General features: G+C 41.7%; 1 protein-coding gene across 10 annotated transcripts in view; it reads left to right on the top strand.

Annotated features, from left to right (window-relative positions):
- Positions 1–14,634, top strand: part of LARGE1 (LARGE xylosyl- and glucuronyltransferase 1) — a 556,826-nt gene that overhangs the window by 467,408 nt on the left and 74,784 nt on the right. For all 10 annotated transcript variants that reach the window (XM_066358245.1, XM_066358239.1, XM_066358243.1 and 7 more), the window contains 2 exons: positions 3,554–3,666; positions 5,877–6,002. In XM_066358245.1, coding sequence (XP_066214342.1) covers positions 3,554–3,666; positions 5,877–6,002 — 239 coding nt within the window. The remainder of the gene's footprint in view (positions 1–3,553; positions 3,667–5,876; positions 6,003–14,634) is intronic.

The following is a 14,634-nucleotide window of genomic DNA, read 5'->3' as shown; positions in this document are numbered from 1 at the left end:
CCTGGGTCCTCCACATCCCAGTCTGACGCTCTATCCACTGTGCCACCGCCTGGTCAGGCCGTGGTTACATCTTAAAGATATAATGTTGGGTGGAAATGTAAGTTAGAATTGAAAATGTTCGCTCTAAAGCACTCTAAAAACACCATGTGTTGTTTATTAATATGTGAGTAGAAAATAAAAATATTAAGAACATGTGGAAATGAACCCCAACCATCTCAGGATAGCAGTTACCCTGGGGGGGGGAGGAGTGCTAGCATGAGATGGAGGAGCTCTTGATTTGTCTCTAATGTTTTAGTATTAACAGCAAATGTGGCAATACATTAGTATTTATTACATTGGGGTGGTGGATATTTGTTGTACTAGTTTCTGTGCTTTTCTGTTCATTTGCAATAGTTCACACTTGTAAAAATTAAATTAAAACCACACAAGAGGAAAGGCTGGGTAACTAGGAGATTGAGCTGCATTTCTGTATTTAGTCTTCTGTTCTAGACACACTCCCCCTCCCCCTTTTCAACAGGCCTGGCAAACACGGTGGAATCACATCTGCCACTTAGAACTCGCCAAGTCTTCACACCATGTAAAAGCATCAATTCTCAGCTCAGGCGCCAGAGACTGATAGATCTACCATTGACCTCTTTTTTTTCTTTTTTTTTTTTTTCATTTTTCCTAAGCTGGAAACGGGGAGGCAGTCAGACAGACTCCCGCATGCGCCCAACCAGGATCCACCCGGCATGCCCACCAGGGGGCGATGTTCTGCCCCTCTGGGGCGTCGCTCTGTTGCATCCAGAGCCATTCTAGCGCCTGAGGCAGAGGCCACAGAGCCATCCCCAGCGCCTGGGCCATCTTTGCTCCAATGGAGCCTCGGCTGCGGGAGGGGAAGAGAGAGACAGAGAGGAAGGAGAGGGGGAGGGGTGGAGAAGCAGATGGGCGCTTCTCCTGTGTGCCCTGGCCGGGAATTGAACCCAGGACTCCTGCACGTCAGGCTGACGCTCTACCGCTGAGCCAACTGGCCAGGGCCAACCATTGACCTCTTTAGAGGCTTCAGGGTGTGCATTAATATCTTTCACCGTTGTTTATAATCTCTACCCCCACTCACCCCATTTTTTCTACATATTGGAGCATCTATCTAGCCTCATTAGAATTAACTTCTGCAATGAGATTTAATGAAATTTTCTTTCATAGGTCTGACTAGAATCTGTTTTCTTGACTCCATCACTGTATTTTCTTAGTTGTAACATTGCAAAATTTTGTTTTTGTTTTTGTTTTCTCTAAAAGAAGCAATCCAATAATACGCTGAGATGAATTTTACTATTTTAGTAAAATTGCTTTTGTGTTTGGAGAATAATTTTAACAGTGTGCTAGAGCTAGCTTACACTTACTCAGGAGGGCCAACTGGGCACCTTTCTTCCCAGCTGATATTCAGTGACACATTGTTGGTAGCTTGAAATCAGCCGTGATGAGAGTATTTACACCATGGAAATGGGCAAAAGTTACAAATCAGGTTCTTGCTTTTGTTTTTTACCTGGAGGACTGGTGATTAAACATTCACCAGCCTACCATTAGAGGGCATGAAAGTTTTCTGAGTTGCTTGGGGCAGGTAGCAATTGACTACTTTTACAGAAACCAAATAGTCAAAAAAGGAAAAAGTCTTCCGCCTAAGCCACAGGGCCCCAAAGAGGCATTGCTGGGGCTCAGGTCTGTGTAGTGAGGCATTGGCTTTGGAGTCAGGTAGACCTGAGTTCAAATCTGTTATAGCTTGTCTTGTACTGTGGATTGTTTTCCAATGCCTGTCTCAGCCCCTCAGTTTCCCCACCTAGAGAATAGGATGACAATATCTAGCTTGTAGAGATCTTATGAGTGTTCAGTGAAATAATATCCTCAAAAAACCTAACAAAGCACAAAAGAGATAAGCAATAGGTATAATTTGCATTGCTGGCTTACAGGTTCAGATCCTGTGTATTATCCCATACTTCCCATAACTCTGTGTGTGTGTGTGTGTGTGTGTGTGTGTGTGTGTGTGTGTGTTTAAATATTTTTACTGTAACTGACGAAACACCTTCTGCCAAAAATTGAATATACTTTTTCTCTAAATACGTGGCACATATAAGTAAAAACGTCTGCCATGATATTTATGTGTGACTTGAGGAATCAGTTGCTTTCCAACAGTCTTGGAAATGTACATCCTGAGTGTCAGCTAAGATCATTTTTCAGCTGCCTGGCCTTTTCCCTCCCGACCGTTCTGCTGAGTTAAGCATCCTGAGGAGGACTGATTTGGGAGCCCATGGGTGCTACAATTCCATCCACCTCATTAAGTGTAGCGGCCAGTAGGGACCAGCTCTCGGCTCCCAGGCGCTGTGCTCCATGCCTTTTCCACCTGCTCTCTCTGACCTGGCAGTAGACAGCTGCTCTGAGCCACTGGACTAAGCCAAAATGGACTCATCTTTTTAGATTTTTATTAGTTAATTTATTTTTTTGACTGCATAATACATTTAGTTGTTTTAATATTTTTAAAAATAAAAAAGAATGCCCTGGCCGGATGGCTTGGTTGGTTAGAGCATCGTCCCAAAGCACAGAGCTTGCCGGTTCGATCACTGGTCAGGGCACATACAGGAATGGTGTTCATGTTCCTGTCTCTCTATCTCTTTCTCTCTCCCTCTCTCTCCATTCCTTTCTTGCTAAAAATCAATAAATAAAAAATTTAAATAATAAAAATACAGAAAGGTACATAATGGCAATTTTTCTGACAACACAATCACCCATTTCCCTGGTCATTCCCCATAAAAATTAACAATAACAATAAAAGAAGGTGGAGAGGAGGAGGAAACAACCTCTTATTACCCGGTTTTTTGTGAAACTGAAGGCTCTTGGAGCTCTTTGGGACCCAGCATCACTGCTGCCTCCATCATAGCTTACGTACATGCTGACTGCAGTGGGCTTAAGACCACTGAAGTCAAGAACACCAAAATGATCTCAAATGACTCGTCAGTAAATACAAAGCACGTTGCTAAAGCTCATCCAGCATGAGATCACAGAAGAGCTGCTTTTTGTCTGAAACGATAAATGGCACGTATTGTCCAAACACCATCCATCAGCTAAACCTACATGGGTTATCACGTCTCAAGGAAAACAGAGCAGAACACCTAACACTTATAGGGAATGTATGATGTATCCAGTGCTAGGCTCTTTTTAAAATTACCACAGTAAAACATATGTAACATAAGCAGACCATTTTTACCATATGTAAAACCATACAGCGGCATTGAGCACATTCACACTGTTGTGTGGCTATCATTACTAACCATCTCCAGAAAGTGCTAGCGTCCTTTGCCCCTCTCACTTAGTCCTTGTGGCAGCCCTTGAGGTCTGTGCTAATGTTTTGCGTCCAATGAGAGTGTTTCGGCAAGACTGTTTCAAGTTCTCACACAGAGTGACCGGCAGAGCATGGGACTAAACCCAGACAGGTCCGTCTCCACCCCAGGTGGACCAGTGTGCCTGGCCCCTGTCTAACTCCTGCTGTTTCTCTCACCTTCCACCCCATGCTGCTGCTGCCTAGGGGTGATCCTGCTGCTGCTGGATAAGCTGCGCAAGATGAAGTGGGAGCAGATGTGGAGGCTGACGGCTGAGAGGGAGCTGATGGGCATGCTCTCCACGTCCTTAGCCGACCAGGTGAGTGGCCGGGTGGGAAGACGTGGTTATTCCTGAGGACCCTACCCTGTGGCTGTTTCTCAAACAGACCTGGAAGAAGATGGTCCACATGATTTTTCTGCCTACTGTGTGACCATATACCATATTTCTCTATATCTAAGATGTACTTTTTTTTTGAAAAATTTGGTGTCTAAAAACTGGGTGCATCTTACAAAGTGGCTATAGATTTATTATCCTTGCATTTCCCACTTTTTGTGCTTGTCTTTGCGCTCCTTGTTGAAGACAGTGATTCGTCATCAGACACAGATGAGGACGAGCTCATGGCTGGGAGTTAGGACAGTGAGGAGGAGTTGTATGAATTTTATGATGAATAAAACTTGAGTTCAATCATTTTATGCAATACATTTTTATTTTTTTCTAATTTGGGGCCCCAAAATTAAGGTGCATCTTATACATGGGAGCGTCTTATCCATGAGGAATATGGCACACCTGGCCAGTCCTGCCCTGCACTGCCAGTCTAAGGCGACAGCTCAGCCCACACGTGGGTGTCCTATGCTCATGTACTGGTTCACTCAGCATACTTTCCCTACACGCTGTGTGAGCCAGGGTCCGTGTTCAGAAACAGGATCACAGAGATAAATGAAGGACGACGTACCCGGCCTCAGAGAGCTCAGAGGGTATTGACATGACACAGACTCCTCAGTAAATGATGAGTCGCTGTGTTACGAGGAGGTCGCCATCTTCGTCTCGGTGTGGTGCGGCTGCTGCCCACCCCAGAGATTCCCGGATGTCATGGCCGAGTTCCTGGACCAGGTCGCACTTGCCTTTCTGGCAATAGAGCCCAACTTTTAAAGCAGAGCCTTTCTTTTTATTATTATTATTATTTTTTTTTTTTTTTTTTTTTTTTACTTAGATCCTGTCCTCTGACCCTATCCTCAAGGAAAAGGCATTTAAATAGAAGGGTCAAACTGCCTGTAGCTGAAGAAACCAGCTTTTAATCCAGCCAATCTGAAAAAAGTTTAGCAAAACCACCAAACTATTAGTAGAAAATCATAAAAACCTCATTTCTCATTTTCACCAGGAAATGCAGGGCCCTGAGCCTTTGATCTTGGGACCTACCAGGATCCGACGTTTAGAGGTTTGGTTTCCTGTGGTGTGAATGGCCACCTTGGGCTCTAAAGACGACCTCTCTGGGTTCTGTGCATTTTATCCTTAGTCCTGTTCCCCCCCAAAGCGAGCTCACTGTGCTATTTTGTTGTCTGAGTCGTTGGATTCTTGCAAAGTATTCTAATTCAGGGGAAACAAGAAAGTCTGTAAGGTCACTTGACGCTGTATTTTTTTAGCGTTACTATGATGCGGTATTTCCCAAGCAGCCAGAAACTAATTTCCTGTTTCAAACATGAGATACAGTATAATGAATGAGTTAAAAATTAGCCAGGTAGCCATTTTAAACCTGAGGGGATATTTGTTCTCCATCATCATGTTTTAAGTCGGGTCACAGTGACTCGAGTGTGTCCCCATAAGCTAGCAATCAGATGTCCATGCCCAACGAGGATAGTTTATTCAGCCGTCTCCTGCCACGGAGGCCCATCACTCACCTCCCGGCACCTCCTGTCAGCAGCTAGTTAATAAGTACGGCCTGGCGAGGGAACTTGGAGAAGAGCCCGAGAGAGGCGAGGCCTCTTTGGAGAAAGCCCGGGTTGGGTGGGGATGTGGGGAGTGTGCACCCAGGAACGAGGGCCCTCAGGAAGCCAGGGTGCATCCATCATTGCGTCTGCCAACAGCCAGCCCCAGGAGGAGCTGCTGAAGCAGCCGCTCTCTAATTTGTCTCAGCCTCTGAATGAGCAGAGCAACTTGTCATCACGCAGTTTCCTCTCCTGGAGGCTCAGAATGGATCGCACGAGTCTCCCCGATGAGGTGGGAAGAGGAGCAGAAAAGCGACTTCATTTATTCTACGCCGGCTGAGGTGGAGAAGACGTTCCCTGTCTGCCCCTACGTCCCACCTGCTACGTGGTGCGTTAGGAGACTAGCGGACCACGAGCTTCAAGCCAGCCTGGGCCATTTCCCTGTCTCTATCCATTACTGCTCAATCTCTAGAGAGAAAAGTTGAAGGGGTGGCCCCACAGTGTAATAGCCTGTGTTCGGAGCGGGCTGCTGCAGTTCCCAAGGGCTCACGTCACCAGTGGAACCCACCTGACGGTGTTGACTGTGTCTCTGGTTTTTATCCCCAGGATATTTTCAATGCTGTCATCAAACAGAACCCCTTCCTTGTGTATCAACTCCCCTGCTTCTGGAACGTGCAGCTGTCGGACCACACCCGCTCCGAGCAGTGCTACAGAGACGTGTCCGATCTGAAGGTAGAGTCAGGACGCCTGGCGTCCTTGAGGGTGGAGTGAGGAGCCTGGTGGTGGCAGAGAGAAGTGAGCGCGGGGAACACCCTGCAGGGGAATGAACGGCTCCCAGCTCTGCGTGCAGTGTGGTGAGAGAGATAAGGGTGAGAGGACCAGAAAGAATGTGCTTTTCTTCTTCTTTGTTTTTATTTTCTTTTTTCTCTCTCTTCTTGTTTGGGCTTTCTGAAAGCATAAGGCCTCCCAGCATATGAACCAGCTTGTGTGGTTAATCTTGCCACCTGCTGCTGGTTGTTTTGATTCATGTCAGCTCCCAAAATTCAGTCATACAATTCAAACAAAAACACGTATTGAGGGCCCATTCTGTGCCAGGTACTGTCATTATGGGTAGGAATAAAATACTTCCTACTTTCAAGTCATTTGTGGCTTAGAAGAGAAGAGAAACATGTAACGAAGTAAATTTAAAAATATATGACAGGTGCTATGACAGGGCAGTAGATGCAGATGTAAATGTCTCATTTTATCTCCAGGAGAAGGGACAGTAACAGAAAGCCTTCCTTGTGGGTCCTTAGGTACCAAACACAGGGGTGGAGCCTGGCAGTAGAAAGGTGAGGAAGACAAGGTGTATTAGTTATCTAATACCGTAAAATTGCTGCATAACAAACTGTCCTCACAATGGCTGAAATTAGCAACCATTTATTTAGTTGATGAGTCTAGAGGTTGGCTGGATGGTGGCTGACTTTCATGGCATACCCACATGTCTGTGGTCAGCTTCAGATCGGATGGCAGGTGGCTGTCCCCCAGTATCTCCCATCTCCCATCAGCAGGACTGTCTTGCTGGTTCTCGTGGCAAAGCAGAGGTGGAAGAGAAAGTGCGTGTGTGCACAAGGAAACCTTGAGTCCTTGTTGACAGTGTTCTGTTGGCCAAAGTAGCCATGTGACTGAGGCCAGAGTTCAGGGGTGTGTCAGAATTCCTCCCTACCTGCAGTAGGAGAAGTGAAGGACTGACTTCAGCTATTAAATGCAGATCAAGGAATGTAACCCAGATCTGTCTGACATCAAGTGTGTTTTCTGCTGCCCAGGCTGTATCAGAGAGGAGGTAGATACATGCAGCCACCTGGAATTTACATGTTTTACTTAAAATTTCTATCCATCACCCATGTGACTCTGTAGTAACAATAATTGCAAGTTTTAAAAAGGCAGAAGGAGCCCAAACCTTGCTTTTCTTTCTTTTTTTTATTTATTTATTAAATTTAATGCAGTGACATTGATAAATCAGGGTACATATGTTGAAAGAAAACATCTCTAGATTATTTTGACATTTGATTGTGCTGTGTACCCCTCCCCCAAAGTTAAATTGTCTTCTGTCACCTTCTATCTGGTTTTCTTGTGCCCCTCCCCTCCCCCAACCCCTCTCTCCTTCTTCACCCCCTCCCCCCTCCCCCACCCCCCACCCCTGTTGCCATCACATTCTTGTTCATGTCTCTGAGTCTCATTTTTATGTCCCTTCTATGTATGGATTCATATAGTTCTTAGTTTTTTTCTGATTTACTTATTTCACTCCGTATAATGTTATCAAGGTCCATCCATGTTATTGTAAATGATCCGATGTCATCATTTCTTATGGCTGAGTAGTACTCCATAGTATATATGTACCAAAGCTTTTTAATCCACTCGTCCTCTGATGGACACTTGGGCTGTTTCCAGATCTTCGCTACTGTGAACAATGCTGCCACAAACATGGGGGTGCATTTCTCCTTTTGGAGCTGTTCTATGGTGTCCTTGGGGTATATTCCTAAAAGTGGGATAGCTAGGTCAAAAGGCAGTTCGATTTTCAGTTTTTTGAGGAATCTCCATACTGTTTTCCACAGTGGCTGCACCAGTCTGCATTCCCACCAGCAGTGCATGAGGGTTCCCTTTTCTCCACATCCTTGCCAGCACGTATTCTGTGTTGTTTTGTTGATAAGCGCCATTCTGGCTGGTGTGAGGTGATAACTCATTGTGGTTTTAATTTGCATTTCTCTAATGATTAGTGATGTTGAACATTTTTTCATATGCCTATTGGCCATCTGTATGTCCTCTTTGGAGAAGTGTCTATTCATCTCTTTGGCCCATTTTTGGATTGGATTGTTTGTCTTCCTGGTGTTGAGATTTACAAGTTCTTTATAAATTTTGGTTATTAACCCCTTATCAGATGTATTGTCAAATATGTTCTCCCATTGTGTAGTTTGTCTTTTTATTCTGTTCTTGTTGTCTTTAGCTGTGCAAAAGCTTTTTAGTTTGATATAGTCCCATTTGTTTATCCTGTCTTTTATTTCACTTCCCCGTGGAGATAAATCAGCAAATATATTGCTCCGAGAGATGTCTGAGAGCTTACTGCCTATGTTTTCTTCTAAGATGCTTATGGTTTCACGGCCTACATTTAAGTCTTTTATCCATTTTGAGTTTATTTTTTGTGAGTGGTGTAAGCTAGTGATCTAGTTTCATTTTTTTGCAGGTAGCTGTCCAATTTTCCCAACACCATTTGTTAAAGAGGCTGTCTTTACTCCATTGTATTTCCTTACCTCCTTTGTCAAATATCAGCTGTCCATAGAACTGTGGGTTTATTTCTGGGTTCTCTGTTCTGTTCTATTGATCTATATGCCTGTTCTTATGCCAGTACCAGGCTGTTTTGAGTACAATGGCCTTGTAGTATAACTTGATATCAGGAATTGTGATACCTCCCACTTTATTCTTCTTTTTTAAGATTGCTGAGGCGATTCGTGTTCTCTTTTGGTTCCATATAAATTTTTGGAATATGTGATCTATATCTTTGAAGTATGTCATTGGTATTTTAATTGGTATTGCATTGAATTTATAGATTGCTTTGGGTAAAATAGACATTTTAATGATGTTTATTCTTCCTAACCATGAGCACGGTATATGCTTCCACTTGTTTATATCTTCCTTGATTTCTTTTATCAATGCTTTGTAATTTTCCAAGTACAAGTCTTTAGTCTCCTTGGTTAAGTTTACTCCTAGGTACTTTATTTTTTTGGTTGTAATTGTGAAGGGGATTGTTTCCTTAATTTCTCTTTCTGACTATTCATTGTTGGTGTATAAAAATGCCTCTGATTTCTGAGTATTGATTTTATATCCTGCCACTTTGCTGAATTCATTTATCAGGTCCAGTAGCTTTTTGACTGAGACTTTAGGGTTTTTATATACAATATCATATCATCTGCAAATAATGATAGTTTTACTTCTTCTTTTCCAACTTGAATGCCTTTTATTTCTTCTTCTTGTCTGATTGCTGTGGCTAGGACTTCCAGGACTATGTTAAATAAGAGTGGTGAAAGGGGGCACCCCTACCTTGTTCCTGATCTTAAGGGTATTGCTTTTAATTTTTTCCCATTGAGTATGATGTTGGCTGTGGGTTTCTCATAGATGGCTTTTATCATGTTGAGGTATGTTCCCTGTATTCCCACTTTGCTGAGAGTTTTGATCATGAATGGGTGCTGGATTTTATCAAATGCTTTTTCTGCATCTTTTGAAATTATCATGTGGTTTTTCTCCTTCCTTTTGTTTATGTGATGAATCACATTGATTGATTTGCGAATATTATACCAGCCTTGCCTCCCAAGAATAAATCGCACTTGATCATGGTGTATGATTTTTTTCATATATTGCTGGATCTGGTTTGCCAATATTTTGTTGAGGATTTTAGCATCTATATTCATCAGAGACATTGGCCTATAATTTTCTTTCTTTGTGTTGTCTTTGCCTGGTTTTGGAATCAGAATTATGCTCACCTCATAAAAGGAGCTTGGAAGTCTTCCTTCCTCTTGAATTTTTTGAAATAGTTTGAGAAGGATAGGAGTTATTTCTTCTTTGAATATTTGGTAGAATTCCGTTGTGAAGCCATCGGGCCCCGGACTTTTCTTTGTTGGGAGTTTTTTGATAACTGTTTTGATCTCATTTGGTGTAATCGGTCTGTTTAGGTTTTCTGATTCTTCCAGATTGATTTTTGGAAGATTGTATGTTTCAAGGAATTTGTCCATTTCATCTAGGTTGTCTAGTTTTTTGGCGTACAGTTCTTTATAGTATTTTCTTACAACATTTTGTATTTCTGTTGTGTCAGTTGTTATTTCTCCTCTCTCAGTTCTAATTTTATTTATTTGAGTCCTCTCTTTTTCTTGGTGAGTCTAGTTAAAGGTTCATCAATCTTGTTTACCTTTTCAAAGAACCAGCTCCTAGTTTCATTGATCCTCTGTATTGTTTCTTTAGCCTCTATGTCATTTATTTCTGCTCTGACCTTTATTATTTCCTTCCTTCTACTACATTTGGGCTTTACTTGCTGTTCTTTTTCTAATTCTTTTAGATGCAGGCTTAAATTGTTTATTTGAGCTTTTTCTAGCTTCTGAAAGTGTGCCTGTAGTGCTATGAACTTCCCTCTCAGTACTGCTTTTGCTGTGTCCCATAAATTTTGAGTTGTTGGATGCTCATTGTCATTCATTTCTAGGAATTTTTTATTTCTTCTTTGATCTCATTCTTAATCCATTTGTTATTTAACAGCCTGCTATTTAGTTTCCATGTGTTTGAGAATTTTTGAGCTTTTCTGTTGTGGTTCATTTCTAGTTTCATGCCATTGTGATCAGAGAAAGTGCTTGATATGATTTCAGTCTTCTTAAATTTGTTGAGAGCACTTTTGTGCCCTAACATGTGGTCTATCCTAGAGAATGTACCATGAGCACTTGAGAAGAATGTATATTCTGCTGCTTTAGGGTGAAAGGTTCTGAAGATATCTATTAAATCGAGTTGATCTAGTATTTCCAATAAGTCTGCTGTTTCTTTGTTAATTTTCTTTCTTGAGGATCTATCTAGTGATGTTAGTGGGGTATTGAAATCCCCTACTATTATAGTATTGCTATTGATCTCGCCCTTTAAATCCATCAAAGTCTGCTTTATATATTTGGGTGCTCCTATATTAGGTGCATAGATATTTATAATAGTTATATCTTCCTGTTGGATTACTTCCTTTATCATTATGTAGTGACCTTCTTTATCTCTTACTATATCCTTTGTTTTAAAGTCCAATTCGTCTGATATAAGTATTGCTACCCCAGCTTTTTTTTCATTTCTGTTTGCATGAAATGTTTTTTTCCATCCTTTTACCTTCAATCTATGTGTATCTTTTGTTCTAAGATGTGTCTCTTGTAGACAGCATATGTATGGGTCCTGTTTTCTTATCCACGCAGCTACCCTATGTTTTTTGATTGGATCATTTAATCCATTTACATTTAAGGTTATTATTGATATGTAGTTGTTTATTGCCATTTTCTTCTTTAAAGGTGTATTCCTTTTTTGCTATATTCTTTTCCCACTTTGATCTGTTTACAACAGGCCCCTTAAGATTTCCTGCAGCATTGATTTGGTTGTAATGAATTCCTTGAGTTGTTTTTTGTCTGGGAAGCTTTTTATTTCTCCTTCGATTTTAAACGATAGCCTTGCTGGATAAAGTAGTCTTGGTTGTAGGTTCTTGTTCTGCATTACTTTGAATATTTCTTGCCATTCCCTTCTGGCCTCAAGTGTTTCTGTTGAGAAGTCGGATGTCATCCTTATGGGGGCTCCTTTGTAGGTGATAACTTTTTTTTCTCTTGCAGCTTTTAATATTTTCTCTTTATCGCTTAGCTTTGTTATTTTAATTATGATGTGTCTTGGTGTAGGTTTCTTTGGGTTTCTCTTTAATGGAGCTCTCTGTGCTTCTTGGACTTGTGAGAGTTTCTCTTGCATTAATTTAGGGAAGTTTTCAGGTATGATATGATTGAACAAAGTCTCTATCCCTTGTTCTTTTTCTTCTTCTTCAGGAACCCCTATGATGCAGATGTTATTTCTCTTCATGTTGTCACATAGCTCTCTAAGAGTTTCCTCTGACTTTTTGAGTCTCTTTTCTCTTTTCTTCTCTGCTTTCATGCCTTCATTCCAGTTGTCCTCCAACTCGCTGTTTCGATCCTCAGCTCTATCTATCCTGTTTTTAATTCCTTCCATTGTGGTCTTTATTTCTGATATTGTATTTGTCATCTCCGACTGATTCTTTTTTATACTTGCTATTTCTTTATTTAGGTGTTCATAATGACCATCCATTGTTGTTCTAAGATCCCTAAGCATCCTTCCAATCATTATTTTGAACTCCGCATCTGGAAGTTTGATTATTTCCATATCACTCAGTTCATCTCCTGAAGGTGTCTCTTGTGGTTTCATTTGGATTGCAATTCTTTGTCTTCTCATTGTCTGTTTTTGGGTGTTTTGTTTGTAGAGTTGGTTGAGTCTAGGGTTGGTGTTGTCTACCTGCAGTTTTCAGTTGTGTTATTTCTAGGTCTTCTTTGGTTGGTATCAGCTGTTATCTGTAATCCACTTTCAGATTTGGGCAGCTTTGAAGTCTTGATTTGTTTGTTTTCTTAATAGGTGATAGTCTTGTTTACTGATCTCAGCAGGGAGCTTCCTTGAAACTGTATCCAGGAATGTGATGGGTGTAACCTGAGACTCTGAAGGACACTTTAGCCAATTAATCTCCCTGGGGGCAGGGTGTTTTCTCAGCTTCAGTAGGGGGAGGTATATCTCAGATCTCCATGGAGACCTGAGTTACTGCCCCTCCTCTCCACTTCTTGTTTTCACCTGTGTCTTGTTGCGCTGATTGGAGCTGGATAGATGTACAGAGATCTCTGATCCGGAAGCAATTCAGATCTGTTTTGTGAAAGGCTCAGTCCCTCCCCCAGCTATGGCTGCCTCCAGCATGGATGAGTCAGCTTTTTTAGGTCATCTCCTTCATTCCTTAGCCCCTCACAGTCTGTCCCTCTCTCTTTCCTTTCCACTTGGGAGATAAGCTGGTCTTTTCAACACACCTTGCTCCCTGGTCGCCAGGCAAGTGGCTGTGAGCAGTATTTTTTGCTCTTTTCCCTTGTGTGAGATCCCCTCTGGGCTATCAGCCTCACCCCCCCTCCATTCCTGTAAGCAGGGGAGATTCAGGCACTCCCTACCAGGTTTGTTGTGGCTTCTTCTTTGCTCCTTGGTTTTTGAGAGCTGTTCTTGTAGTTCAGAGTTGGTTTTTCATGCTGATTTTTCCTAAATTGATTTGTATTCCAGTTTTGTGGTGAGAGCTGGGAGTCTGTGCGTCTGCCTACTCCGCTGCCATCTTTTCAGTCTCCTGCTTTGTTAAAGATGGCGCTGCCCATGTGGAAGCCCGTCGCCCAGGTGACTCCAAAACCTTGCTTTTCTAGTAAGTCAGTATTTTCTAGTTGGCTTCTAGTCCATGTCCATGTGTGCGTATTATATCCTATTTATACTCAAAATGCTTGTGGAACTTTGTGCTCTTCCAGTCCTGTTACCTTAGTTGTTTCCAAATGTTTGCAGATATAAACTGTGTTTTGATGAACAGCTTCAGGTTTACAACTTTCCCTGGGATGAAATCACAGAGTTAAAAAGACGTTTGTTTGTTTTAAATGCACTTGAAGTTGATTGCAAAATATTAGGAGCTATAGCTAAAGTCCCCGCATCATTCATTCCATCAGTCAGCATTCATGCCGTTCCTTTAACACATTGTGCACTGGTCAGTCATAAGAAAAACAGACAAAATACACAGGAATATGTCCAAGAATATTCTGAACTAGAAGTTTAAAAAGGTGGGAAATAAAACCAACTGTCTAAAATACAGGCCTAAAAGCCTAAAAGTCAGTCTGTCAAGTCAGTGAAATAAGCAGAGACCAGGATGCACGATCAAGTGTAAATCTAGAGAGTAAGAAAATGCAGGCAGATAGGACAACTCCTGATTCTTGGTGGCTGGGAACCTGGTTTAAAAGTCGGTAACTATGATTTATTGTTCAAATGAGGGAATACTACACTGCTCACAAAAATTAGAGGATAGTTCAAAATGAATATGAAGCTATAAAATATCTCCTAATTTTTGTGAGCAATACATCATGAGTTACACAGGAACCCTAAGTCACAGTCAGGCAAACCATATGTATAACCATTCTGTTGAAAGGCTGCACATGGGAACTCGGGCCCCACAGGAAGAAAGACAGGCACAAAGTCAGGACCCATGAAGAGTGATATACCTACTGGATAAACTGTTTAAAGACCCCTGGTGAAGAAAGAGACCATGGTTGCCTGTTTTATCCTTGGCTTTAGGTGAAGTAAGGGAGAAATGTTTCCCCTGAGAATTTCTAATTTCAAGCTTGTCCTCATATCATTTGGGGGGCTCAAATTATATGCACTGGGGGAAAATAGAGAGAAAAAAAATAAAATTTGCCAGGCACCTGGCAGAAACAGAAATCTGATCTGGAAAATAACTCTCAAAAGCTAGACTTCAAAATTCTTTAGGTGAAGTTTCAAGAAAAATGAATTCTCAATCAGCAATCACCAAAACACAGAGAAATACGTCACCATGACTGAGGGCAGAAACTGTGGACTGTGGAATTCAACCTCAAAGATGGCAGGTATTAAACTCATCAGCATTAAAACAGAAGTATTTTTATTTTGAATAGAATATCGATAGTAGGATAGAAAAATGAGAGATTCTCAAAGGTGAATCAGCCTATTGGGTCAAATAGTTCTTTTAGAAGTAAAATATATAATTATTGAAATTACAAATTAAAGAATGTGT

This window comes from Saccopteryx leptura, chromosome 1 (assembly GCF_036850995.1).
Source record: "Saccopteryx leptura isolate mSacLep1 chromosome 1, mSacLep1_pri_phased_curated, whole genome shotgun sequence".
Taxonomy (NCBI): Eukaryota; Metazoa; Chordata; class Mammalia; order Chiroptera; family Emballonuridae; genus Saccopteryx; species Saccopteryx leptura.
Note: the sequence above shows the minus strand (reverse complement) of the source record. Positions and strands in the feature narration are given on the sequence as shown.